This window comes from Chenopodium quinoa, unplaced genomic scaffold, assembly GCF_001683475.1.
Source record: "Chenopodium quinoa cultivar QQ74 unplaced genomic scaffold, ASM168347v1, whole genome shotgun sequence".
NCBI lineage: Eukaryota > Viridiplantae > Streptophyta > Magnoliopsida > Caryophyllales > Amaranthaceae > Chenopodium > Chenopodium quinoa.
Genome location: NW_018743945.1, coordinates 19,604 through 46,629, shown reverse-complemented (window position 1 = coordinate 46,629; position 27,026 = coordinate 19,604). Strand labels below are relative to the sequence as shown.

Here is a 27,026-nt window from a genome sequence, read left to right as displayed (position 1 = left end):
ATATATATATATATATTGTGCAATTCTACAACATTGAAGTATTTTGCATGACCTAATAAGAACACGTGGCAACCAAATAGTATTTGACTATTTGGTCGCCTTGGTCGGACTGTATCTCACAATCTTAATAGTACTAGTATAGCACTCGTGCGATGCACAGTTTACAAATTTTAATATTTATATATATTCATTTCAAAATATTTAAAGCAAAATTATTTAATACGAAATATGTAACATTGAATTTTCTTATAGTTTTAATCATATATTTTTTAGTACTATCAAATGAACCACTAAATATGATGTAGTATTTGAAAGCAATTTATTTCTTCTTCTTATATGTAAAGACTAAATAAATAAATAAACCAACAGGCTTTTTCCCATCTACAACCTCTGTCAACACAAAAAAAAAACTTGACATTTTACTTTTGAAAATGAGAAATTTAATTTCCCCATATATATATAGGATGAATAAGTTTATCTCAAATTCTATATATTTCGCATACATTTCATTCACCCATGGAGAACATAAAATTTGAAAGGGTTTTCTTAGTTATGTCATCATTAAAATTGTTGAATTTCTAAGATATGCCCCTTTTTCAAAAGAACAAATATGACTTTTTCTAAGTTGTATTAGTTTTTAGTAAATGGGATGACTTTTTCTAATATATTCTAAAACCATGAGCATGACTTATTTTGGCATGATCTTTCCACTGTATTTTTAATACAGTGGAGAATATATTGACTTATTTTGAGAGTAGTGTATCTAGGCGCATAAGCCCTTTGTGTTTTGGAAACACATTGGTAGTTCGACATCTATAATGGTAATTTGTAGGCTTTTTTTTTTCCTCTTTTTTTTTTTTTTTACTATTGTACATGTATATAGTACCACTAGATTATAGGTTGTATTAGTAGTACTATTATATCTCACAATGGTATAATACAATATTTGATACAACATTTACATATTTATTTGTACCATTAGAAAAAATATTTATACCATTACACCATTCAATGGTACTATTTACCGGTATTTTATACTATTGTTAATATTTACAACTGCAAAATATATAGCGCCTATGCGCCAAGAGTTTTCCTTATTTTGGCATACAGTGGAGAATATATTGACTTACTTTAATACTGTATTACCAGGAGTATGACTTTTTCTAAGGCGTCTACTCCTGGATGTTACATCTTCGTTCAAAAAGTCTAAATCAACAAAATTTCATCATTACAAATATAAAATTTCATGTATGCTGATTGCTGATCGAATGACAGTTAAAAATAACCTCTAACTAGTTGATTTAATTGTATGGGTTGAAGTATGTTTTAGTGGCACCAGGGATTATTCATAGCATATACTTGTACTTGGCGAGATCGGATGAGAGAAATCCATTCTATCTCTTTGTGTTCTTTTGTATGCTATGGAGGATGCTTCACCAGAAGCTATGGATAAGTTTGTCTCGATATCGAACAGCAAAAGGCAACAACCTTATTGTCGATAGGAGTATCGACTTTGAGCAAGTTGACAGGGAAAGCAAATGGTAACGTAATTTATCATCCTCAACTTACATCCATGTTGCTTGTTTTTCCTTGGCAATAGTATCAATAATGACAGTTACATGTTTATATACTCTCTCTGTCCCATTTTACTTGCAACGATTAGACATTTTTCCTCTCTACTTTATGTTAAATCGTTGTAAATAATATGAAATGAAGGTATTAATTTTTTTTTGGATTTTTTTGAAAATAACACCACTATTTTGAAAAAAATGGATTATAACACCACCTTTTCTCGAATTTGTATTATAACACCACATAAAAATAAAAAAAAAATTGATTTCACCACCTACTAACGAATTCCATCCAAGAATCCGTTAGTGGGGCTCACTTTGGACACATGTCACTCATCTATTGGATTAAATAAAATAATTTTTTTTTTTAAAAAAAAAATTCCTAAACCAGCCACCACCGTCACCCAAACCTAACCCTCGAAGCTCCGAGACCGTCGCTGAACCACCGTCGTCACCATACCCTGCCCCAAAACCTCCGATACCGTCACCACACCATCGAAACCCCAACCTAAACTAGTCGAAACCCCAGCCCACACCGTCGCCGAACCACCGTCAGCCGAAACCTAACCCAACCCAGCCGAAACCTCCCAGCCACTTTGCTTCCTCCCCGAAAAACCACCCCTGTACTTCCGCTTCACCTTCAAACCGGTCTAAAACCACTTTCGAAGCCCCAGCTGGGTCGATTTTGCGGTGAGGCGACGACATGGGTGGTTTTCGGTGGTTCGTGGTAAGGGTTTGCACGGATTGATTGGTGGGATTTGCGCGGGGGGGAGGGGGGATGTGGTGGGTGGGGATGATGGCCGGTGATTTCGCCGGTAAAGGAAGGGTTGCCGGCGTCAGTAGGAGTCTCCGGCTGTGGAGTCGCGGCCGCCGGTGGTGGGCTAGTGGCTGGGTTAGGGTTATAGGGTGTTTTTCTTCTTTTTTTTAAATTTTTTTTTACCTTTATTTTTTAAACCAATGTGTTATTGCCACGTGTCTATCTTGGGTCCCACTAATGGATTTCATCCAAAATTCAGTTAGAAGGTGGTGAAATCCAATTTTTGGATTTTTTTTTTGTCGTGTTATAGTCAAAGTTTGAGATTATGTGGTGTTATAATCCATTTTTTGTAAAATTTGTGGTGTTATTTTCAAAAAAATCCTTTTTTTTTTTCTTCCCCCTTTTCTTTGTATACATGTGACACGTTTATTTTATGTATGTGGTAAATTATACAATCAGGGATGACCAGATTCTGTTTAATGGGATCTTATTCTATATTTCATATTGGGTGCTAGAGGATGCAAAGAACATGCCTTTATGGAGAATGGATGGTCTCCTTCTAGTTTTCATAATTCATATTGGTCCTGTTGAGTTTCTCTACTATTGGTTACATCGCGCTCTACACCATCACTTCCTTTACTCTCGCTACCACTCTCATCACCATTCTTCTATTGTATCTCAACCCCATACTGGTAAGTCGTCAACACAAAATAATCATTGTACATAATGATCAAACATCCTGGAAAATACATATATGAATCAAAATAAGATTAATTAATGTTGAGTTGTACGTACTGTTATATCAATTGGAAATAGGTGGAGTAACTAATTCAACTAGACCTTGTTATATGTTACTCATCATTATTATATGTGTTTAATCTAGAGCAATTTTTTTTTTGGTTGCAGCTGTGATTCATCCATTTGCTGAACACATAGCATATTATTTTATCCTTGGATTACCATTGATGGTAACCACATTCATGGGAACTATCTCTATAGCTACTGTGGCGTTGTATCTCACTTACATCGACTTTATGAACAGCATGGGTCATTGCAACTTTGAGTTCACTCCGAAATGGGTGTTTGATATGATTCCTCCACTGAAATATCTCATGTACACTCCCTCGTAAGTAACTTTACATGTACTGTACAATACAATTCTCGATCTATTTTAAAAGGAAAATTATTTTTCATAAAGGTCCTTTTAAATAGGTTTTTTTGTTGTAATGGTGACACAAAAGACCCTTTTATTGCACTTAGGTTGTGACAAGGGTCCTTAGAGACCAGATTCCAACAGTTAACTATTTTTTTCAACAAAAAAAATTCACATGCCTTGCACAAAAATCCATTTTTTCCCTTTTCCCTTTAATAAGCCCTAATTTTTTCATCGTCAACCTTAACGCAAACGAACCCTATATATAATTCGGTCGGAAATTTTCAACAGAAATTCCGTCGGAAACTATTTTTGGGAAATTAAAAAAAAATACGTCGTGCCACCACCGACACGGCGTATCACCACCTCCAACCACCCATAAATCCCCTATCAACCCCAACCAAACCCACATCACCACCACCACCCACTGCCACATCAGACCACCACTAAACCTTAACCAACTACCACTACGGACCACCACCACCACCGCCACCCACCCTTAAATTGACCCAGACGCACCTAGACCCACCCAAACCACGACCCTAAAACTGACCACCCTTAAACTGATCCAGACCGCGGCCAGATCTTAACCCACGAGTCCACCGCCACCGCCCACGAGTTCACCATCATCGCAATTCATCCAAAATCACCATAAAATAAAATAAAAAATCGCAAAAACCAAAAATAAATAAGAAAAAAAATACATACCTTGAAATTTACCAACAAAACTCTGAAATTGGCGTGTTTTTGGGTTTTAAACGTTAAATTTGACCATGAAAACTCTAGATCTAGAGTTTTCATGGTCAAATTTGACATGAAAAACCTTAATTTATACAAAAAATTAAAACCCCATTTGAGTTCAATGTTCATGCGTGAGTATAGGGAGAAAGGATGAGAAGAAAAAACTGAAAAAGAAAGGGGAAAAGGATGAGAAGAAAAAACTGAAAAAGAATGGAAAATAGGTGATAAGGAGCGAAGAAGAAGAGGCGGGATGAGAGGAAGAGAGGAGAGGAGAGTGAGTGAGAAGAGAGGAGAGAGAAAGAGAAAGAGAAATAAGAATATAAAGAGGGAGGGGGCGCCGTTTTTAATTAGGGTTTGGGTTTTTTTTTTTTTTTTTTAAAATAAATTCCGTCGAAAACATATAATATTCTGTCGGAAATTCTTCAACGGAATTATATTCCGTCGGAAGCTTTAATTTCCGACCAAACATTCCGTCGGAAATTTCCTACGGAATAAAATCCATTGGAAAACACTTAATTTACGACGAAAATTTTAAATTCGTCGCAAATTTCCTACGGATATTAAGTGTTTTCCGACGGATTTTCATGTCCGTCGGAACCCTTCCGTCAGAATTAGACCTTTTTCTTGTAGTGAACCCTATTCTGTGAAGAAAAAAAAATCATCAAACTCCGATTCTAGTCTCTCACATTAAAATTGTGGCAATTGAAGACAAACCGAACCAGCTGAGGTGGGGAAGGGGGAAAAAAGGATTATAATTTAAGTGATCATATTCAACACACATGAAATTTTTTTGGCCAGAAAAAAAAAAAAAAAAAAAAAAGTCAATGGTTTGAATCTGATCAAAAGACCCTCTCCACGACCTAAGTGTGATAAAAGGATCCACCTTTTTTATGAAAGGACCTTTACTACAAAAAGACCTATTTAAAAGGATTTTTTTTTGATAAATTTCCATTTTAAAATGCATAAAAGTAATAAGGCTCTATTTTCTGATTTTACAGGTATCACTCTATGCATCACACCCGTTTCAGGACAAATTACTCTCTTTTCATGCCATTCTATGATTACATCTATGGAACAATGGATGAATCAACAGATATAGTTTATGAAAGTTCTCTGAAGAAGTCGGAAGATGTTCCGGATGTGGTTCCCCTTACGCATCTGACAACTCTGCAGTCTGTCTACCATCTCCGGCTTGGGTTTGCCTCACTTGCCTCGAACCCTTTGAACTCCAAATGGTACATGTGGCTAATCTGGCCTCTCACATGCTGGTCCGCGCTCATAGCTTGGGCCTATGGTAGGACATTCATCATCGAAAGAAACACATTTAAGAAGCTTAAGGCAAAATTATGGATTGTGCCATGCTTTAAGAAAGAAGTGAGTAATTATTTTCACTTAGCCAGACATTATTTCTATATGATGAGTGACATAAAATGGAACTAACATATATTATGAGTGACATAAAATGTTATTTTGTAATAATACAACTTTTAGGGGGTTTTACGAAATAATACAGTACAATCTTTCGTAACCTCAAAATCCAACGAAAATTTGATTTTGTCTAGTTTAAATGAACACCTCCTAAAGGTTGTATTATTACAAAATAATCCAAAAATTTATTTTTAAAAATGGATCAAAGGTTGTATTATTTTTGACAATTTTTCCTTTTATTATTGGATATTTGGTGTAGTATCTCTTACAAACGAAGGGAGATGCTATAAACAAGTTGATTGAAGAAGCCATACTAGAGGCAGAGGAGAAAGGAGTCAAAGTAGTAAGCCTAGGACTTTTAAATCAGGCAAGTTATTAATTAAGTTATGATTATTATTCTTTGATTTTATGTTATGTTATTAAAACAACGAAATGTTATGTTATTGAAACAATGAAATATATATAGCTAAGTTTTATCTTCTGATCACTAACTTCTCAGGTTATTTATAAATCAATTTTAGATGTCGTATGACTTTATTTATGAATCAATTTTATTTCAAAAAAAAAAAGTTTTATCTTCTGACCACTAACTTCTCAGGAGGAAGAGTTCAATAGAAACGGCGAAATTTACTTGGAAAAGCACCCTAAGCTCAAAGTAAAAGTGGTAGATGGTAGTAGCTTAGTAGTCGCGGTGGTGCTTAATAGCATTCCTGTGGGAACTTCCCAGGTTATGTTTAGGGGTAGGCTGTCGAAGGTTGCTTGTTCCATTGTTTCGGCGCTATGTCACAAGGGCATCCAGGTAGTAAATTTGTGCCTTTTATGGCCATGTACTCCATTGATATCTACATTATTGATGTGGTGAATTTCAATATATAAGTATGTTGAGTCCCTTAGGTTTTGATTGATAGTTTTGAATGATGACAAACAGCTATGGGAACGGGTTTTAATAAGTGTTGAAAACAGTTGGTTGGAACCAGCTATAATAGAACACTGTTTTCCTAGATAAGTTATTGACTATATGAGTTATCTATTGAACTAACTTATCTATATACAGGAAACAGTTAGATGATAAATGTGCTATGTACTGGTGGGGAACCAGTATGAACCGTTTCCTCGACTGCTATGCGGAAAAGCAGTCACTTACTTTATATTGTGCATTAACCTTGTTGAATGTGCAGTATATAAGTTGATTCCAAGTCTTGAAGCAGATAGGACTTTCGAAGAGATTGAAGAAAGTTCCATTGGTTACAATTGAGGTTATCTAAAGAAGGTTTTCAAGACTTGAAGTTTACATGAAGGAAGATCCACATCAAGAAAGAGCTTTTTAGGATCTTCATGTAAATGCTCCGTAGTATGGTTTATTAATGGATATATAAAGTGCTTTAAATATATCGAGCATCGTTGTGAAATTTGGTACAAGGATTGGAACAAATTTCATAACATGTTCAAGTCAGGGAACCAGGTCTGGGGACCAGGTTAACTGATCAGGTTATTAGAGCTGCGATTTTAAAAAGATTTTATAAAAAGATTTTTTATTGAAAATTCAGTTTTGAAAATATATCTTGGCAGCTGTAAATAGATGTGATATAATCTTTAAATACCTAAAAACTAGGAGTAATTATCTTGAGTTGATTTTATCTTATAATAGAATCAATTAAAGATAAATACTTACCTAAATCATGTTTATCTTATTGGCATGATTTATGGTAACTAGGGTTTCGGTTTTCTAAGACTATAAATACAATCTATTCGCTAATAATCTGAAGGCATCTCTCACACGCATAAAAAGGAGTTTTTCATTATTGAGAGAAAAAGCACTAAATCCATTATTGAATCATATACAAGAGCATCTAGTGTTTAATATTTTCTCTACATTAACTTTTGAGAGTTAGATCATTAGAGAGTTTTGATCTTGTAATTGAGTCTTTGGCAAAGAGGCTAAAGGCTGGGTGAGTGTTTGTGAGTTCAAACACGTTTGGAACTTACGAGTGTAAGTTGAGAGCATACTCGGAGTAGAGTGTGGGGTTTGCTGGTTCCCGGAGTAGGGAAACAGCAGAGTGTTCTTTGTCTTTGTTTTTCGGAGTAGATTAATAAAGAACTTAGGATAGGAGGACGTAGGCCTGAGTTGGCTGAACCTCGTTAAATTTGTTGTCTTCTTTATTGCTTATTTATATTCCGCTGCGTACGGGAACCAGCACAACTGGTTCCTCACACATAATCCGAAAAGAAGCAAAATTAGCCAACGATTACTTAACACTCAATTCACCCCCCCCCCCTCTTGAGTGCCCATTGAACCCTCAATTGGTATCAGAGCCTAAGCTTCTCGAAAGAGTAACATCTAGAGGAGTTAAGAATGAGTACTCAAGAATTAAGTGCAATCGGTTATGACAACAAGTCACCCAAGTTTAATGGAAATAATTATGCTTGGTGGAAGAACAGGATCCAGAATGTTATCATGGGTATTGATTATGAATGCTGGCTCGTAGTTAAAAATGGTCCTAATATCATTCTCAAGACAGATGTTGAGGGGAACCAGGTTCCCAAGAAAGACAGCGAATTGGTCACTGCTGATTACAAGTTGCTGGAGAAGAATGCTAAGGCAATGTCAATACTACAACAAGCAATAGGTGAGACCGAAACAAATCGTATATCTGGCTGCAGTAGTGCTAAGGAGATATGGGACACCCTTGAACTTGCGTTTGAGGGAACCAGTGAGGTAAAACGGTCTAAAATTGATTTAATCATGTCTAAATATGAATTGTTTGCCATGAATAAAAATGAAAAAATCAATGATTGCTTTCGTAGGTTTATGACTATTGTAAATGATCTTAGATCTCTTGGTAAAAATTTATCTGACGAGGATCTTGTGAGAAAATTATTGCGTAGTTTAACAGATGCATGGACAGCCAAGGTAACAGCAGTATACGAAGCAAAGGATCTGTCTACCTTGTCTCTGGAACAGCTGATTGGTTCCCTTATGACTCATGAGATGCTGATTGACTCTAAGTCTCAGAAGGAACCAGCCATAGGCATGGCGTTGAAGGGAACAGTAGAGGAAGAAGAAGATGAGATTAGCATGATTGCTAAAAGATTTGAGAGATCTCTTCGAGATCAAAGGAAGAACTTCAAAGGTAAGAATTTTAAAAACTATAAAAAATTTAACTCTAATTCTTCTTCTACAGGATGTTTCAAGTGTGGAGAAAAAGGACATCTTATTCGAGATTGTCCTAAGTGGAATGACAAACAGTCTAAATCCGGAGATAAACAAGCATACAAGAATGCCATGATAGCTTCCATGTGGGGAGACTCTGACTCAGGGTCAGATGAAGAAGAAGGATCACCCAACTCAGATGTTTGCCTAACTGCCTTTACAAACATCAAGGAAAACAGCACTGGTCCAGGAACCAGAGGGGGAACCAGTACATTCAACAAATGCTTTATGGCAAAGAAGGATGTACTACATGAACGCAAGGTAAGCTTAGAGCAAATTAGAGAAGATATGCATGAATATGATAGAGAAAATATGCTTGCTTGTATTTATTCCTTACTAGATGAATGCTATAAACTAAGTGAAACATACATAACTTGCAAAAGAGAATTAAAAGAAAAACGTGGTGAATGTAATATTGCTATTGCTAGTTGTGATCATCTAGAAGGAGTCTGTTATGAACTAAAAAATCAAGTAGCAGAACTAGAGGTTGAATTGGACAAGTGTAAAGTGGAACTAGAAAAGGAAAGATCGTTTGAACCAATTGATGGTGAAGAGGATCTGACCTCCTGGTTCCCTAGAGACTTATCAACCACTAGTGATACTCTTGATTTTTCAGTAGCTATAAGTAAAGCAAATTCGTGTACTAGAACTTCCTTGTTGAAGGCCTTTGAAACATTGGCTTACAACCTGGAAAACTCTCACAAGGAAATTGCTTCACTTAAAGCTGCACAGTTCACTGTTTCCCCTACAGGTACCAGTGTAGATGTCAGTAATACGATTGATAAGTATGAAAGTAATATTTGTGATTTGCATGCGGAAATCAATCAACTGAAAAAGGACAAGCAACCAGTGGTTGTTGACATGTCTATTGACTCTATGGTTTCAAAGCTTAATCTACAATTCGAAGCTTTAAAAAGTAACTTTGATTTTCTTAAAGAGAAAAACGAATTGTTAACTAAAACACTTGAAACCAGAGAAAAAGAACTTAATGATAGTCATAGACATGTGGACAAATTATTGAATGCTCAAGAATCCTTAAATTACCTGACTTCATCAAGAGGAAACAGAGGAAAAGTTGGTCTTGGTTATACTAGACAGAGAACCAGGACTAACTGGTCTCCCAGAGAAACCACCTGGATCAAAGAATATCAACGAGGCAAGTATGTCATGACTAAAGAGATGCATGTGTGTTTTCATTGTGGTAAAAATGGACATAAGATACATGAATGTCCAGCTAAGAAAATTAGTGCTAATAAGAACAGCAAGGGTGTAAAATATGTGTGGAGAAGAAAGGATCAACAAGATGTTAATGTTGTTGAAAAGGGACCCAAGTATGTTTGGGTTCCTAAAACTAATGTTTGATTTGCTCTTGCAGGCTAGAGTGAAGGGAGACACCTATTGGTATTTGGACAGTGGTTGCTCAAGACACATGTCCGGGGATAAAGATCAATTCCTTTCACTAGTGGCCTTTGATGGAGGAAGTGTCACCTTTGGGGATAACAGCAAGGGAACCATCACTGGTTTAGGTAAGGTTGGTAAGACACTTTCTAACGCAATAGATGATGTTTATTATGTTGAAGGCTTGCAACATAATCTCTTGAGTATTTCTCAATTATGTGACAAAGGTAATATAGTTGAGTTTCAAGCCAACCTATGTCACATAGTTAACTCACAAACAGGAGAACTTGTATGTGAGGGAACCAGGAAGCATGATGTTTACATCACCTTCTTAGATAAAATCCCTCAAGACAAGTCCATCTGTTTGAGAGCTGTTTCTGACAATAATCAATGGATTTGGCATAAGAGGTTTGGACATGCTAGCCTAACACTTCTAAACAAACTTAAAACACGTGACTTAGTTGTAGGCCTTCCTAACATTAAGTATGAAGCTGATAAAGTTTGTTCTGAATGTGTAAGGGGGAAACAGGTCAAAATTTCTTTTAAGTCTAAAACTATTTTGAGTACCAGCAGACCCTTCGAACTTGTACACATTGATTTGTGTGGTCCCATGAGAGTACAAAGTCGAAGAGGTCATAGATATGTCTGTGTTATGGTTGATGATTATTCTAGGTACACTTGGGTAATGATGTTACACACAAAGGATGAAACGTTTGAAGAATGGGTAACATTGGTGAAACAAGTGGAGAACCAGCTCACCCACAAGCTGGTCTCGGTAAGATCAGACCATGGTACTGAATTTGATAATGCTAACTTTATTGATTATTGTAGGGAACATGGAGTTAATCACAACTTCTCAGCCCCTAGAACACCCCAACAAAATGGTGTTGTAGAAAGGAAGAATAGAACTCTTGAGGAGATGGCGAGGACGATGCTCATTGAGAGTGGTCTCCCAAAGAATTTTTGGGGAGAAGCTGTTGACACTGCTTGCTATATATTGAATAGAGGTCTCATTAGACCAAAGTTAAATAAGACTCCCTATGAACTTCTTAAAGGTCGAAAGCCCAACATCACATACTTTCGTGTCTTTGGGTGTAAATGTTATGTGCATAATAATGGGAAGAATCAACTTGATAAGTTTGATCCTAGAAGTGATGAGGGAATCTTTCTTGGATACTCTTCTCACAGCAAAGCATATAGAGTCTTCAATAAAAGGACTCTTTGTGTTGAGGAGAGTGTCCATGTCATTTTTGATGAATTTAACATGTCTTCTGAGATTGCGCAGGTACAACCTGATGAAGTGATTGGATTGATGGATTTCACGGGGAACCAGTATACTGGTCCCACGGATGAAGTGCAAGCAGATCTAGGCCTACCAAATACTCCACCAGATGATAATGATGAAGTGCCTAGAGAAGAAAATGAAGATAATGAGGACTCTGAAGGGGAACCAAGTCCTGATGGTTCCTCAAATAATAGACAGGTAATGAGTTCAGGGGGAACAGAAGAAGGTACCACCCCTGAACCTGAGGTAAGTAATGATAGAGGAAACAGCATGAATGTGAATCCTCCTGGCTCCTCAGAAGAAGGAGAGATCCATGAACATGCTGGTTCCCAACTTAATGAGAAAGCACAAAACAGTCTTAATTTTAAAAGTTATAGATATCAATCTTCTCATCCCACTGATCAAATAATTAGTGATATAAATAAGGGGATTCAAACGAGAACAAATGTTTTTCAAAACTTTTGTGCTTTCTATTCTTTCCTGTCTAATGTAGAGCCTACTGACTATAAAATGGCATTGACTGATCCTGATTGGGTACTAGCTATGCAAGATGAGTTAAATCAGTTTCAGAGGAACCAGGTTTGGCACCTGGTTCCCCGTCCCAAGGAAAGATCAGTCATTGGCACTAGATGGGTCTTTAGAAACAAGTTAGATGACCTTGGTACTATAGTCAGAAACAAAGCAAGGCTAGTGGTGCAAGGGTACAATCAACAAGAAGGAATTGACTATGATGAGACGTTTGCACCAGTAGCTAGGCTAGAGGCTATTAGGATTTTAATTGCTTATGCTGCTCACATGAATTTTAAGCTGTTTCAGATGGATGTAAAGACTGCCTTCCTCAATGGATATTTAAAGGAAGAAGTATATGTGGAGCAGCCACCTGGTTTTGAAGATGCATTGTTCCCCCAACATGTGTACAAGTTGGACAAAGCATTATATGGGTTGAAACAAGCTCCGAGGGCTTGGTATGAAAGATTGTCCAATTTCTTGATGGCAAATGATTACAAGAGGGGAACAGTAGACAAGACCTTGTTCATAAGAACCAGGGGGAAACACTTGATTGTAGTACAAATTTATGTTGATGATATTTTATTTGGTGCTACTAATCAGGTTTTATGTGATGAATTTGCTAATCTTATGCAGAGTGAATTTGAAATGAGCATGATGGGAGAACTAGGATTCTTCCTAGGGCTGCAGATTAAGCAAATGGATGATGGAATAATGATCCATCAACAAAAGTACTTAAAAGAGTTGCTGAAAAAATTCGGCATGGAGAACAGCAAAGCTTATGATACACCTGTTCCCCCATCTACAAAATTAGATGTTGATCTTAAGGGAAAAGATGTTGAAGCTTCTCTTTATAGAGGAATGATAGGTTCTCTACTTTACCTAACAGCTAGTAGACCTGACATTGTGTTTTCTGTTGGTTTGTGTGCTAGGTTTCAAAGCAATCCAAAGGAATCTCACTTGAAGGCTGTTAGAAGGATACTTAGGTATCTTGTAGGAACAGCAAATCTGGGATTGTGGTACCCCAAAGGCAGTACCATTGATCTTATTGGATACACAGATGCAGATTATGCTGGTTTCTTAGTTGATAGAAAGAGCACATCAGGTATGGCACACTTTCTTGGCTCTTGTCTAATTTCATGGGGTTCTAAAAAGCAAAATTCAGTGGCCCTATCCACAGCAGAGTCTGAATATATAGCTGCAGCTTCATGCTGTTCCCAGCTACTGTGGATAAGGAACCAGCTGAAAGATTTTGGTGTTATTTATAAAAGTGTTCCTATTTTTTGTGATAACACTAGTGCAATCAATATTTCAAAGAATCCTGTGCAACACTCCAAGACAAAACACATTGAAATAAGACACCATTTTTTAAGAGACAATGTGGAAAAAGGATTGGTGGAGATGTTGTTTTGTAAAAGTGAAGATCAAATTGCTGATATCTTCACAAAGCCTTTGTGTAGAGAGTCTTTTTGTAGGTTAAGAGTCCTTTTAGGTCTAGTTAGATTTTAGGTATTGGCTTCAATTACTTCCTTCAATGATTGGTTAGAATGGTATTCTCTTGTATAGTGTGTGTACATACTTATGTTGATATCTTTCAAGTGTTGTGTAGATGGTTCAAAATCTCAAAAGGATTGAGAATCATTGTTGTAAGAAACAGGTGAAATCAGGCTGAATTGCCAGAAACAGCGTGACATGGTTCTATACAGGTACCAGCAAAAGGAAACAGCAGACCAGCTCTGATATGTCATCCGATAATATTTTTTATTTTCGGAAGATTACTATAAGATATTTCCTTTTGGAAGGAATTTATCTTATTTCAGTTATTTAATCCCATATAAAAGGCAAACATATCATATGCCTTATTTATAGTTGGTTGAGATAATTATGGTAAAAGATAATTACCAAATTTTTTATTTCAATTTAAAAAAATATCCTTTACAGTTGCTTTTTATTGGCTCAACTAACTCTTTTCTTTCCTTCTTCTCTCTTTGTGCTTCATTGTTAAAAATATACACTAACCCTTTGTGCAGATCATCAATAATCATCACTCGAAATTCTCTTTCTCTCTCTCGTATGCTTTAAATTCATCATTGTTCATTCGGTTACTGTTCACTCAAGGAACCAGCTCAGTCTCAGGGGGAACATCAGAAGGAAGCTCAAATGTCCTTAAGCCCGAAGTTGGAGGAAATTCGAAAAAGTCAGAGTGAAGAGGATGAAATAGAAATTGTTGGTTACAATGAGGAGACACTCATTGTTAATACCATGGTACGAAGTAGAGTAACTCAATCTTCATTAAAGAAGTTCACTGAGAAGGTGTAGGAGGAACAGTCCATTAATTCTCTTCCGGAAACCAAGAGAAAAAGGGTACCAGCAAGAACCTTTCACACCACAAAAGGGTGGAGGTCTTTGCTTGATTGATGTGATGCTAGTCTTGTACTCGTTATGCAACAAGGAGAACTTTATGAATAAGTGCGGATCTCTCATGATTTATAAAAAAAAAAAAAAAAAAAAAATAGAGGAACCAGCAGGTCAGGAAGTGGTTTTGAAACAGATTGGGGAATCACAAGAATATGCTTAGTAATATAATGATTTTGGTTTAAGCAGAGCATGGTGACAAGGATGAAGAGGAATCAGATGATGATACAGAAGATGTTGCAAAGTTCGAGGAGGAGGAAGGGAACGAGAATGATGATGAGGAGTGATGCTGTTTCTGTTCTTGTTTCCTCACCCTCATGTTTATTCTAAAATAACTGATTTTGTTGGTCTGTCTACTTCTCTCCATTCCATGAACTTTCTTTTTGGATGGATTTGGGCTTCTTTGGTTGAACTTTGTTGGCTTGTATGAACTACTAACTCTGCTATGGTATGAACTGTTTGACTAATCTCTTTTTGCAGCATAATGCTTGAATGGTGGTTGATGCCATTGTATGGATAAGCACATTAACTTGTGCACATTGCTTTTACTTGTGGATACTTTTTAATGATGCCAAAAGGGGGAAGTAGTTTGAAGTTGAAGCCTAAGGTTTAGCTAGTTTAGATTGAATCAGTTTGAGGTTTAGCTAGTTTAGATTGAGTCAGTTTGAGTCTTTTTATTTCGTATTTTCTATTTTCTGTTTAGGGAACCAGTTGGCCTAACTGACTTGTTCCAAAGAGTCTTGAGTCCTTGAAGTTTTTGACGGTTTTCCTTTTGAGCATGTCCACAGGTTCAGGAACTTCAAAAGTTTGTCATCATCAAAAAGGGGGAATTTGTTGAGTCCCTTAGGTTTTGATTGATAGTTTTGAATGATGACAAACAGCTATGGGAAACGGGTTTTAATAAGTGTTGAAAACAGTTGGTTGGAACCAGCTATAATAGAACACTGTTTTCCTAGATAAGTTATTGACTATATGAGTTATCTATTGAACTAACTTATCTATATACAGGAAACAGTTAGATGATAAATGTGCTATGTACTGGTGGGGAACCAGTATGAACCGTTTCCTCGACTGCTATGCGGAAAAGCAGTCACTTACTTTATATTGTGCATTAACCTTGTTGAATGTGCAGTATATAAGTTGATTCCAAGTCTTGAAGCAGATAGGACTTTCGAAGAGATTGAAGAAAGTTCCATTGGTTACAATTGAGGTTATCTAAAGAAGGTTTTCAAGACTTGAAGTTTACATGAAGGAAGATCCACATCAAGAAAGAGCTTTTTAGGATCTTCATGTAAATGCTCCGTAGTATGGTTTATTAATGGATATATAAAGTGCTTTAAATATATCGAGCATCGTTGTGAAATTTGGTACAAGGATTGGAACAAATTTCATAACATGTTCAAGTCAGGGAACCAGGTCTGGGGACCAGGTTAACTGATCAGGTTATTAGAGCTGCGATTTTAAAAAGATTTTATAAAAAGATTTTTTATTGAAAATTCAGTTTTGAAAATATATCTTGGCAGCTGTAAATAGATGTGATATAATCTTTAAATACCTAAAAACTAGGAGTAATTATCTTGAGTTGATTTTATCTTATAATAGAATCAATTAAAGATAAATACTTACCTAAATCATGTTTATCTTATTGGCATGATTTATGGTAACTAGGGTTTCGGTTTTCTAAGACTATAAATACAATCTATTCGCTAATAATCTGAAGGCATCTCTCACACGCATAAAAAGGAGTTTTTCATTATTGAGAGAAAAAGCACTAAATCCATTATTGAATCATATACAAGAGCATCTAGTGTTTAATATTTTCTCTACATTAACTTTTGAGAGTTGGATCATTAGAGAGTTTTGATCTTGTAATTGAGTCTTTGGCAAAGAGGCTAAAGGCTGGGTGAGTGTTTGTGAGTTCAAACACGTTTGGAACTTACGAGTGTAAGTTGAGAGCATACTCGGAGTAGAGTGTGGGGTTTGCTGGTTCCCGGAGTAGGGAAACAGCAGAGTGTTCTTTGTCTTTGTTTTTCGGAGTAGATTAATAAAGAACTTAGGATAGGAGGACGTAGGCCTGAGTTGGCTGAACCTCGTTAAATTTGTTGTCTTCTTTATTGCTTATTTATATTCCGCTGCGTACGGGAACCAGCACAACTGGTTCCTCACACATAATCCGAAAAGAAGCAAAATTAGCCAACGATTACTTAACACTCAATTCACCCCCCCCCCCCCCTCTTGAGTGCCCATTGAACCTTCAACATTATTGATGTGGTGAATTTCAATATATAAGTATATGAAATTAACCTATGCTTTTATCATATTTAGGTTAGTACCATTAGAAATATTGAATATGAGAAGCTTAAAAAGTCTTTGACAACAGAAGATGGCTCCAATTTGGCTCTTATAACAAATGGCTTTAATCAAAAGGTATGCTTTTGCTCTTTCAATCTTCTAATGTGTATAATCAGAAGGTAGCATGCATGCAGACTCCAAATATGTTTCCGAACACATGCATCCTCGGTTCTAGTAATATTACAACAACTGAACTTTTACACTATTCATCACGCTTGTTTAATTTGATCATATATTATGATGATTTATACGTAAAGTAAAATATAGTCATGTGTGGGTTTTATAGATTCTTCTCGTAAAATACTTTTACAATATCAACTTTTTATAATTTTTACTCTTATATAATTATAGATAATTAACATATAAAATGTGATGCAGGTATGGTTAGTCGGAGAAGATTTAACAAAAGACGAGCAGTCTATGGCATCAAAGGGAACTATATTTGTTCCTTTCTCTCAGTTCCCTCCCAAGAAAATAAGAAATGATTGCTTCTATCTCAACACACCATCATTGGTGGCTCCTAAATCATTCGGAAACTTGCATTCTTGTGAGGTTTGTACAATCCATTATTAATTAATCATCTTAATTGAGTATTAATTCCTCAATTGAAGATCTTAATTGCTTGTGTTTTGGGTGTGCGTGCACATATATAAGCAGAACTGGCTGCCAAGAAGTGTGATTAGCGCGAGGCGTGTGGCAGGGATTGTACATGCTTTAGAAGGGTGGAATGTGAATGAATGCGGTGATGAGATTTTCGATGTTGAAAAAATATGGGAAGCTTCCCTTCAACATGGATTTCTTCCATCCAAGACCTTTGCTTAGCCATATTAGCTCAAGAGTTTAATGCATTGATGTATATAGTGACTAATTAGTCCATGAATATTTGCTATGTATTGTGCAAACTTCAAATTATGGAGATGGAGTTGTAATAACTCATGAAAGTATTAAATTTATAACCTACTTCATATTTATATAATCGTTAAGATTACCTTTGGCCGGATTTTCATCACTGGCCTAGTTTTCCGATGTTGACCCACAAAATACCTCGAAAGCCACCTGCTTTTATCCCCAAAACAAACACACCCCACTTTAAATTGCCACCGCCAAGCTGAAACCACTCTCAAACCCCAAATTAAAAAGGGCGGTTTCGGGGGAAGTTTCATGGTAGGTAAACATTGAAAAATTATTGGTCAAAGTTGAAAATTCACCCAAAGGTAATTTTTTAAAACTCTTTACCTTTTATTAGATAGTTTCTTATAATATTTTTTTCATTGGATAGTTTCGCATAAATTTTGGATTTTATTAGGTATTTTCTGACAAAAAAAAAAAAATCCTAAAAACTATCCATTTTTTAAGACTCCACGCACCTATTGTAGATCGGGGCTCCTCTATTTATACTCTATACATAGATTTAAAAACATAAACCAAAGTTGTCACATGTCTTTCTTTCCTTTTACCTTTCCTCATAATCAATTTTTTCCTTAATCCCTTTTCCTTATCTTTTCAAAGAACTTCTCTTCATCTCCCCCTTTATTTCTAGTAATTTTTTGAATCACAAATTGAATTTTTTAAACCTTCTCTTCTCTCTCCATCTTTCAATTCAATTTACTCACATTCTTAATTCATTTTATTGACCCCTTTTCTTCCATAATTTCTTATATAAATACAAACTTCCAATAAAGCTTTTTTAACATCACTTAATTATAACTGTACGTGTTATAATTATTCACTCGAAAAATTTACGTTCTATTAGAAATATTCGATCATCATTATATATTTTTGTTTTGCAATATGCTTTTTAGGGTGATACTTTCTCATAAAGATTGTTATTACTAATGTTTATTTACAAATGTCAAAATTTACTACGTAGACGATTATCCAAGTTGATCGATTACACAACCAACACAACTAGGAACACAAAACCCTTCTTAATTACTACTTACTACAATCAACCATAGGAAAATTAAATTACCCTATCAATAAGATCTTAATTAATTAAAATTCAACACAACTCACAACATAAATGCATGCATATCAAACCTTGACAAGTTTTGAAGGCAGAAAAGGACCTCCTGAGCTTGTTGTTCCTAAAATTCATATGCATACAACACTAGTAGCATTTTATCACAACTAAACTACTGGTCAACGCAGGCCAATATTTCCAGTATGTTCATCTAAATCCCATCAACTGATTGTTGGTGCAGTGGTGATTGAAACTGCACTTGGTAGGAAGGACTCGTGTTCGATCCTCCGTAATAACAATTAGGAGGGAACTGAAACCTAACCACTCAGAACTGATCCTCGAATCCGGATTAGCTCAAAGGGTAAATGAGCTGGAACACGAAAAAGAATCTTAACTCCATCAAGTTGAATGAAGCCCAATATCCACCTCTAGGCCCAATAAAGCCCGTAGGTTAGCCTAGCTGCCAAATTCATTATTGTTAGTTTTGCAACTCGTTCGCTTTATTCTTATTTTTTACATAACTTTAAAGGTCAACTTTTTTAAATTTTATGAAAATAAACAAAGACAAATAGCCTAGATCACTTTTTGAATCTCAAATTTCCGTTTTTTGTTCGTACTCTTCAATATTACGAAGTACTCGTACATATTTTCTAGGTTCTAACCGTCAAAATATAGGTTGAAATAATCCCTCTACAAAACATAGTACAATGTACTTCACATACAAATTAACTACATACATCCGATATTAATTCATCTTTTCCATGATTAATCCCTAGCATTAATTATGAAATAATTAAATATATCTCATTAATCGATCAGAATTTAAAGAAGCAAAGAATAATAAAAATGATGTTACAACTTCTAAGATCTAACAAAACTACTATTACACTACTTGTTATGACATTTTTGCTATGACAAAGGTGGTGCACAATCCCATATCAAAGAGGAGGGTGACTTCCACGTCTCAGGCATAGCCAAGGGTGGCAACAAGTCCGAAATCGGAATCGAACCAATTGTCTCAATCCCATCCCATTGATGACCATTATCGTCCGCATACAACATACTATTCAAATTTCCCAACAAAGTACATGCAAAATCTTGCTGATCATCACCACAATATTCATGAATTCGTTCATCTTCGATGTTCACAAGTTGCATGTGTTCTTGTGACAATGTGACCAGTGAAAAATCATGGCACGGTCCATTTATATTAGGCACCATACCAAATTCCACGTTCCCATTCGAATGCTTGTCAAAATTTCCTAGAACTGAAGACGACATGTTTAGTAACATCGATGAGATATCGATGTTGTTCGATTTATTAGACGGATCAGACGGGTCCTCAAGTTGAGGCAAGGTGTAACAAGGTGGAAAATCTAACAAGGTTGCTATATTCGCGAACAAGTTACTATCGTTCGATATTATTGTTTCATCGGCGTTATAATTACTAGTAGTAGGGTAAATTGGTTTGAAAGTTGGTATTTGATCTAAGAATGATGAGTAATTATTAGGTGACTCCAAAAATTGGTCTAATTCATTTATGTTGCTAGAATTTGGTTGTTGCATGGGAGAACTACAACTAGTGTTGATCATGTTATCAGGGCTAAAGTTAGGGTTGTTGCAAGAACTAGATGGGTGTAAACGAGACGTAAGTTTCGGGTGAGTCGGGTCAGGTGAAGGAGATACCCAAGAATGGGTATGGGTCCTTGAAGTTATAGGGCCTGTTTTCTTGAATATCCTGCATATTGCCCATGAATCCTGCATGTTTAAACCAAAAGAAATATTAGCTTAATTAATTAATTAATTAATTAATTAATTTAATTGTTATAATTATAATCAAAATAACATTTACTCTAATATTTATGGTCTTTCTTTTTGAGATCCATGATATTTTAACTAATTTATTTATTATTAGTACGTACTCCATTTGAATTATTTGTAATTTTGATTCAATCAAGAAGTTTAGGTGAGCATGAAAAAGAGAAAATAATTATAAACTTGTATTAGTTCAAACCACAAAGCTAAGTTTCACGAAATTTCTGGGGTTTCTTGGTTATTGCTCCATGCAAGGACGATTGTTAGGTTTATACCGTAACTTTTACTTGCAACGGTCATTTTTTGTCCATAATATTTACCCTTGGTTCTAGTGCTTTTTTACTTGTTTATCTCTTTTCAAACTTGTTTGTTAATTTATCTCTTCCTTATTATGAATCAACCACTTCCGATCCATTTTACTTCCATTTTACTTTTTTCCTGATAAAACGTTAGCACTTTAATGTTTGGACAATAAACAATAATAATAAAATTAATAAACCTGGTAACTTATTTTACACTCATTCTTGATAAAAGGCTCTATCTAATTCGTTACATAATTTTTTTGGTAAATTAAAACCGATTTAACTTATGAGAATGTACTGTATATAATATTTTGTACATGTTACTAAGAAATATAAAAAGTACTATGTACATAAGATACATGTATATTGACTAATTTTATTTTGTTATCACCCTAATCCGATCCCCAAATAAATAAAAGAGAAATAACTTCTTTGAGTAGGGTTAGTTCTATTGATTAACAAATTAAAGTATAGAAATACTTACATTAACAGGAAGGTTTTTATCCACGCATCTTTTTGTAAGCGTAGCGTCGCCAAGAGACGGGAGGCGAAACTCGTGCATCATCCAATCAGTCTTGACCCCTTTGGCAGCTCTACCTTGGTAGAACACCAAGGACTTCTTTAACCCTATGCACTTGTTTCCCTCCGATGAGTAGATCGGACGGTCCGTTCCGGTTGCTTTCCAAAACCCTGCTCCGGTTACCCTATTAGGCCTTGCACTATTTCTATATTTTCTGTCCCTTGGACAATAGAAATACCACTCTTTCTCCCCTGCAGATGCAAACTCTGCATGCAAAAACATTAAGTTATTGGTTAATCACTTTATCAATATTATACTTTTTTGCCAATAAATAGAAGTTATATAATACAGTACGTAGTATGTTGATGTAAAAAAGATTTATTACACACTTATTAATCCACATTATTTATTTTATCATCATTTTGCTATACATAGAACATAAAAGTAAAAAAATTTCAACTTTCCTAGAGATAAATAAAATATAGTAAATAATAAAAACCCTTAATGTAAAGGTAAAAGATTTTTAAAAGCCCGACTTTAAAGAAGCAAAAATATTACTTATTTAGAAACGGATTGAGTCATAGATAAAAGGGGAAAAAGTCAAGATATATTTTCAGAACATAATATAGAACAAGCCTACACAAGGTTTAAGAGTACATGATAGTTATGAAAAAAGAAAATTAATTAACAAAAATATATAAGTAAAACATGCATCAAGTTTATTAATATCATTTGATTAGATCTACTAGGGTTTTTTTTCCTCTTTAATTACAATAACATGAAAGGTGCATACATTATGTAATATAAGTTGATATTTGATAAAATATATCTTACTTGGAAGATCCCATGGATCAAATTTATATATATCAAGTTGCTTGATAAGCTCAATAGAAAGAGGACGTTGTTGAATCTTCCTCTTAAGGTAAAACCCTACAAGCTCCTCATCGGTCGGATGAAATCGAAACCCGGGAAGAAGAACCTCGTCTACCTTCTCTCCTTCATTTGTTTTCTCATTCATACTACAATCTTTAATCATTGTCTCTTCCATTACTTTGGACCGTCAAATCCGTTAAATTAACTTTCCTTAATCTTTAAGGTATCTAAGCTATGAGAAAATGTTTAAATATAAATTTTTGATCTTGAGGAAATTAAAAGGTTTGTTTTAGAAGCTAAGAGTTTTTATAAGTCAAAACATATAGCATGAAACACTCTAAAGAGTGAGAAAAAAGAGTGAAAGAAGTACCAAGTAAGTGTTAGCTTTGATTTCTAGATTGAGTAAACTTTACAAAGTTTGAAGCTCATTATATGCTTCCTTCTAAGGGAGCTAGCCCCGAAGTATCAGCCGCCTTTTCTGGTGACTTTCATGAAATTTTCTTTCTTTTTTTTTTTTCTTCTTCTAGTTGTGAGCTCATGGGGTTAAGTGACAACTACCAAGAAACCGACTTTAAGTCAAATGAGATTGAAAACATAATTTGTACTAACTTACTTATTACTTGTTTCTAAAATAATTGTCGCATGGATTCAGGGTTTGTTCGGCAAAATTAGCTATAAATTTTAGTAGTGTTAAGAATAAAACTAATTTCGAGTGAAGATAACACATACGATAGTTCTCTTGTTCCTAGCTAGTTTTTTTTTTTTTTTTGAATAATCCTAGCTAGTTATTTGTCTATATAACCAACTTTCTAAGTTCATACTCTGTATTATTTATTAGATTATTTATAATTATAATTATGAATTTCCCTTGATTTAGTATACATAATATACAATTCGACGTTATACTAACATTAATATAATCTACGTGCATAGTCAAATATTATCTATCATTTTATCAGTTTTATGCACATCTAACGAGTATGATCGACCAATATCAGTGTATTATTACGTATTTTTTTCAAATTTATGTCATCTCTAATTATTACTCCGTATTTTTTTTTTGGTTAAAATAGGTAATCATCTCTAATTATATTATTACTTCATTTTACAATAAGCTACCCCGTATATAACAAGTATTTAATCATTCATTTAATAGATAGAGGGAATCTTATGCTTCAAGTTTACACTATAACACACATATGTACTTATTAACCTATTTATGTTTTTCCTTCGCAAATGAAAAAAAAATATTATGAAATTAATTATCATTTAATGGATGAAACAAGCAAATAAACAGCTCATTGAAATCACCATTTGTGTCAATTAGTACAAAATAATTAATTTTTTACATTCAAATTCTGATAAATAATTAAGGTTGCATCAAGACAAAGCAATCTCAGGAGAGTAATAAATAAAAATTTAATATAACCTAAGTTTTGAATATTAATTATAAGTGTGATGGTCTAAGGGTACGTGGACTTTGAGACACAAGAAGCCAAAAATCATAATCTAAATTTATTCAGTTCCACGTACTCTTGAACTTATGCTAAACAAAAAAAATAAATTAGTTAATGCCTTTAATTAATTAACTAATTACATAATCTAAATTAATAGGTAGCTAGATATGAGTTTCTCAAGATCCGAAAATCTCCATTTCTATTCCATTCTTTCAGAGCTTCTATTCCACTGACTTGTCAGATTATTTGACCACTTTTATTTATTTATTAATTAATTTAATTATATCTGTCAAATTACTTCAGATTCCTTGCAGTGAGTTTATGAGAGGTGTAGTAAAATATACAAAACTAGTTAAAGGGTGGTAAGAGTGGCCCACAAATTACTCTCTTAAGCACATAAATAAAGAGTTATTAGTAGCTAATACAAGGGGTTTGCAGCAAATGACCTATGCTAATGCTATTAAATAAATTAATTAGCCTTTGGGTTTTTGTCATTAATTACATAATCAAAATTAATGCTAGTATAACTACCACCCCTCATGAACTGAGTTATATGGAGTATCTATATATTTATATAGGCAAGTGGAGTTGTTACTCCATGCAGATTGCTTCCATATATTTACATCCATTCTTAAATAATTGTATAAATAAATAAATAGTATGGGTGATAAATAAATAAATAATAATAATAATAATAATAATAATAATAATAATAATAATAATAACTGGTGGGTGTCTTTCCACCTAATATTGCTCGACCTTCGCATGGTGTTATAATTAAGTTGCTTGGTGGTACCGCTAGTTTCGATTCCAGATTTGGAGGTGAGCTTGTGATGCCGAGGGTGACCGAGACCATTGGGCTGATGGATAGGGTTGCTAAGCTCGATGATCCTTAGTGCGCGAGCTATTGTTGCTTAGGGCATGTACCAGAGTTTCTAAACTTTACTTTACTTTGCGTACTTGCATTGTTCTCCTAGTAATTTTGAGGTGGCTCAGTAAACATTCGACGAGGCTCTTCGATCTTCCTTTAAGCGTATCGTTAGTGCTTCGGGGCTTGGGTTAGGCGATTGGCAGTGACGGCTTGCCACCTTACCATTTACGATTGGCGGGCTCGGTGTTTATTCTGCATGCGATCGATGTTCGTCATTATGCTTTTTTTGCCTCTCCATTATAGTCTGTTGGGTTGCAGACAAATCTTATATGGCATATTGGTGTTGTTGGCCTTGGTCGAGCCTTTGAAGATACGTTGAGTTTTTTTAGTAGAACGGTGGAGTCTGATATTTTGAGTAATCCTAGTGAGATCGCTGCCCTTAAACTCATGAAGAAATTGGCAGATATATATTTCACAAAGGTTACCGCTTCTACAGAATCCACCTTTTCTTTATCTCCTCGACAATCAGCATTGTGGAAATTGCAGCAGGGAGATCACACCTCTGCTTGGCTTCGGGTGGTTCCTAAATCAGGGTTGGGTCCAACGATGAACGCAAAGACTACTTACCGATGTGTGTTGTGCTACCGGTTAGGTATTCCATTGTACATTGTCTCGACACTGTGCTCTGCTTGTTCAACGATTTTTAACTGGGGATATTTTTGGTGATCACGTAGTGTCTTGTTCTAGAATTGTGGGTATTACACATCGACATAATGCTATTTGGGATACCCTTGTTGATGTTTGCATAGGCCTAGGTCTGCGATTTCAGCAAAAAAGGAGGTTGACATTGGGTTGTCTGAAGGGAACGGCGGGGCCCTCAGACCTGCAGATGTGTTACTTTATTCCTAGGATCGTGGTCATGATGTATGTGTTGATTTGACAGGGTCTTCTCCTTTTACACAGTCTGGGCTATCTGATTTTGTTTCTTGACGGGATGTGGCTGATGCGGCTCATTGGAAGCAGGTCAAATATGAATCTACTTGTCAAGCAATTGGATATGGATTCCTTCCCTTCTCCTTTTCTTAATTAGGGAAATTAGACAAGGACGTTGTTGCATTGTTAAAGCGAAATCAGAAGTTCTCGACGACTCGAGATGTTGGGGCACGAGCTGCTGGTCATATTTTCACTAGGACAGAATTTGCTATAACTAGAGGAGTAAGGCCCAAATTATATCTTGGCTTCCCACTAATTTATTGAAGGTTGTATGACTTTGTTTGTTTTTTAGATATAATAATAATGTATGACTTTTTGTTTTTGAGATATAATAATAATAATAATAATAATAATAATAATAATAATTGATTGGACACTATCTCACACCGAAAATAAATAAATAAAATCTTTATGATATATTTTAATTAGAGAACGCAAATAAATTTGGAAAATGGAAGAATTTGCATTCATTTGATTGCAAATAAGAAAAATTAGGTTGTTTAAACAAAAGTCTCTAGCCACAAGAGCCTGAATCTTGAAAATACAAGAGAAAGTATTATTAAGGTAACTTTAAGAGCAAAATAAGAGAAAATCCTTACAAAAGAATCATGAATTTATTACCTAAACCACAATAAATTACAGTTATGGGGAGAAATATCACTACTCCAACACCTCAACCTAAAATATAAGAGAAAGTTACTCTAACGTACGAAGATGTTATTATCTATGTACGATACAAATACCACACAAATATATATATAACACCACAAATTCATAACTGAGTATTTTATTTTGTACGGAGTACTATATGTATTTTAGTTTTATGATAATTTTAATAAACTTTACCTTTTCTAACATGATAATGTATAACTTTTACAATTAATTAATAAATATATTCTAAAAAGGAAAAATTGATTATAAGAATCCCACCTTTGGCCGTTTGTCGATAATAATCCCACCTTTAGATTATTATTTAATAATCCCACCTTTATAGAGAATCTTCTTCTACTGGTCTCTAACTTGTTGGTAACCGATTTTGATAGGTTAAGATTCCACGTGTCAATTTGTAATTGGTTTTAAAATAAAAATTAAAAAAAAACAAAAAAAACCCACCACCTACCAGCCTTCTCCCACCCACCGTGAAACCATCTTCCATACCCTAGCCCCACCCTAAACCCTCGAAAAAGGCCAGCCACGGAACTGCCCAATGCCAAAAAACAACTCCGTCGACCTAAAGTCAGCCCTGAAATCACCACCTGAACCAATTCTCACTCCCCAAAACCACCATAACCACCACATTCACCACCTTGAAACCGTCAAAAACCCCTTGAACATCGTCGAAAATCCTCCCAAAACAGCCGAAAACCTCTTCAAACCACCCTATTCCCGCTGCCCGTGTTTAATTTGGGTTCAA

General features: G+C 35.1%; 2 protein-coding genes across 2 annotated transcripts; one reads left to right on the top strand and one right to left on the bottom strand.

The window, feature by feature from the left end:
- The first annotated feature begins 282 nt into the window (after positions 1–282).
- On the top strand, positions 283–17,788 carry LOC110688922 (protein ECERIFERUM 1-like). Its single transcript, XM_021865672.1, has 9 exons — positions 283–1,541; positions 2,788–3,020; positions 3,235–3,454; positions 5,221–5,596; positions 5,910–6,017; positions 6,249–6,449; positions 16,792–16,893; positions 17,197–17,370; positions 17,476–17,788. Exons 1-9 carry the CDS (start codon positions 1,417–1,419, stop codon positions 17,638–17,640), a joined length of 1,704 nt encoding a protein of 567 aa, XP_021721364.1. The 5' UTR covers positions 283–1,416; the 3' UTR covers positions 17,641–17,788.
- A 1,902-nt stretch (positions 17,789–19,690) lies between these two features.
- LOC110688921 (putative NAC domain-containing protein 94) lies at positions 19,691–22,736 on the bottom strand. Its single transcript, XM_021865671.1, has 3 exons — positions 22,253–22,736; positions 21,383–21,684; positions 19,691–20,539 (listed from the first exon to the last, which is right to left on the bottom strand). Exons 1-3 carry the CDS (start codon positions 22,464–22,466, stop codon positions 19,691–19,693), a joined length of 1,365 nt encoding a protein of 454 aa, XP_021721363.1. The 5' UTR covers positions 22,467–22,736.
- Positions 22,737–27,026: the final 4,290 nt, after the last annotated feature.

Bases quoted from the DNA above. Each gene is read 5' to 3' on its own strand.
- LOC110688922 (XM_021865672.1), top strand. From the start codon at position 1,417: ATGCTATGGAGGATGCTTCACCAGAAGCTATGGATAAGTTTGTCTCGA. The intron at 3,021-3,234 runs GTAAGTCGTCAA...TTTTGGTTGCAG, and splicing joins TGTATCTCAACCCCATACTG to CTGTGATTCATCCATTTGCT. The intron at 6,450-16,791 runs GTAGTAAATTTG...TATCATATTTAG, and splicing joins TATGTCACAAGGGCATCCAG to GTTAGTACCATTAGAAATAT.
- LOC110688921 (XM_021865671.1), bottom strand. From the start codon at position 22,466: ATGGAAGAGACAATGATTAAAGATTGTAGTATGAATGAGAAAACAAAT. The intron at 21,685-22,252 runs GTAAGATATATT...TTTTGCATGCAG, and splicing joins TGATCCATGGGATCTTCCAA to AGTTTGCATCTGCAGGGGAG. The intron at 20,540-21,382 runs GTAAGTATTTCT...TTAAACATGCAG, and splicing joins ATAAAAACCTTCCTGTTAAT to GATTCATGGGCAATATGCAG.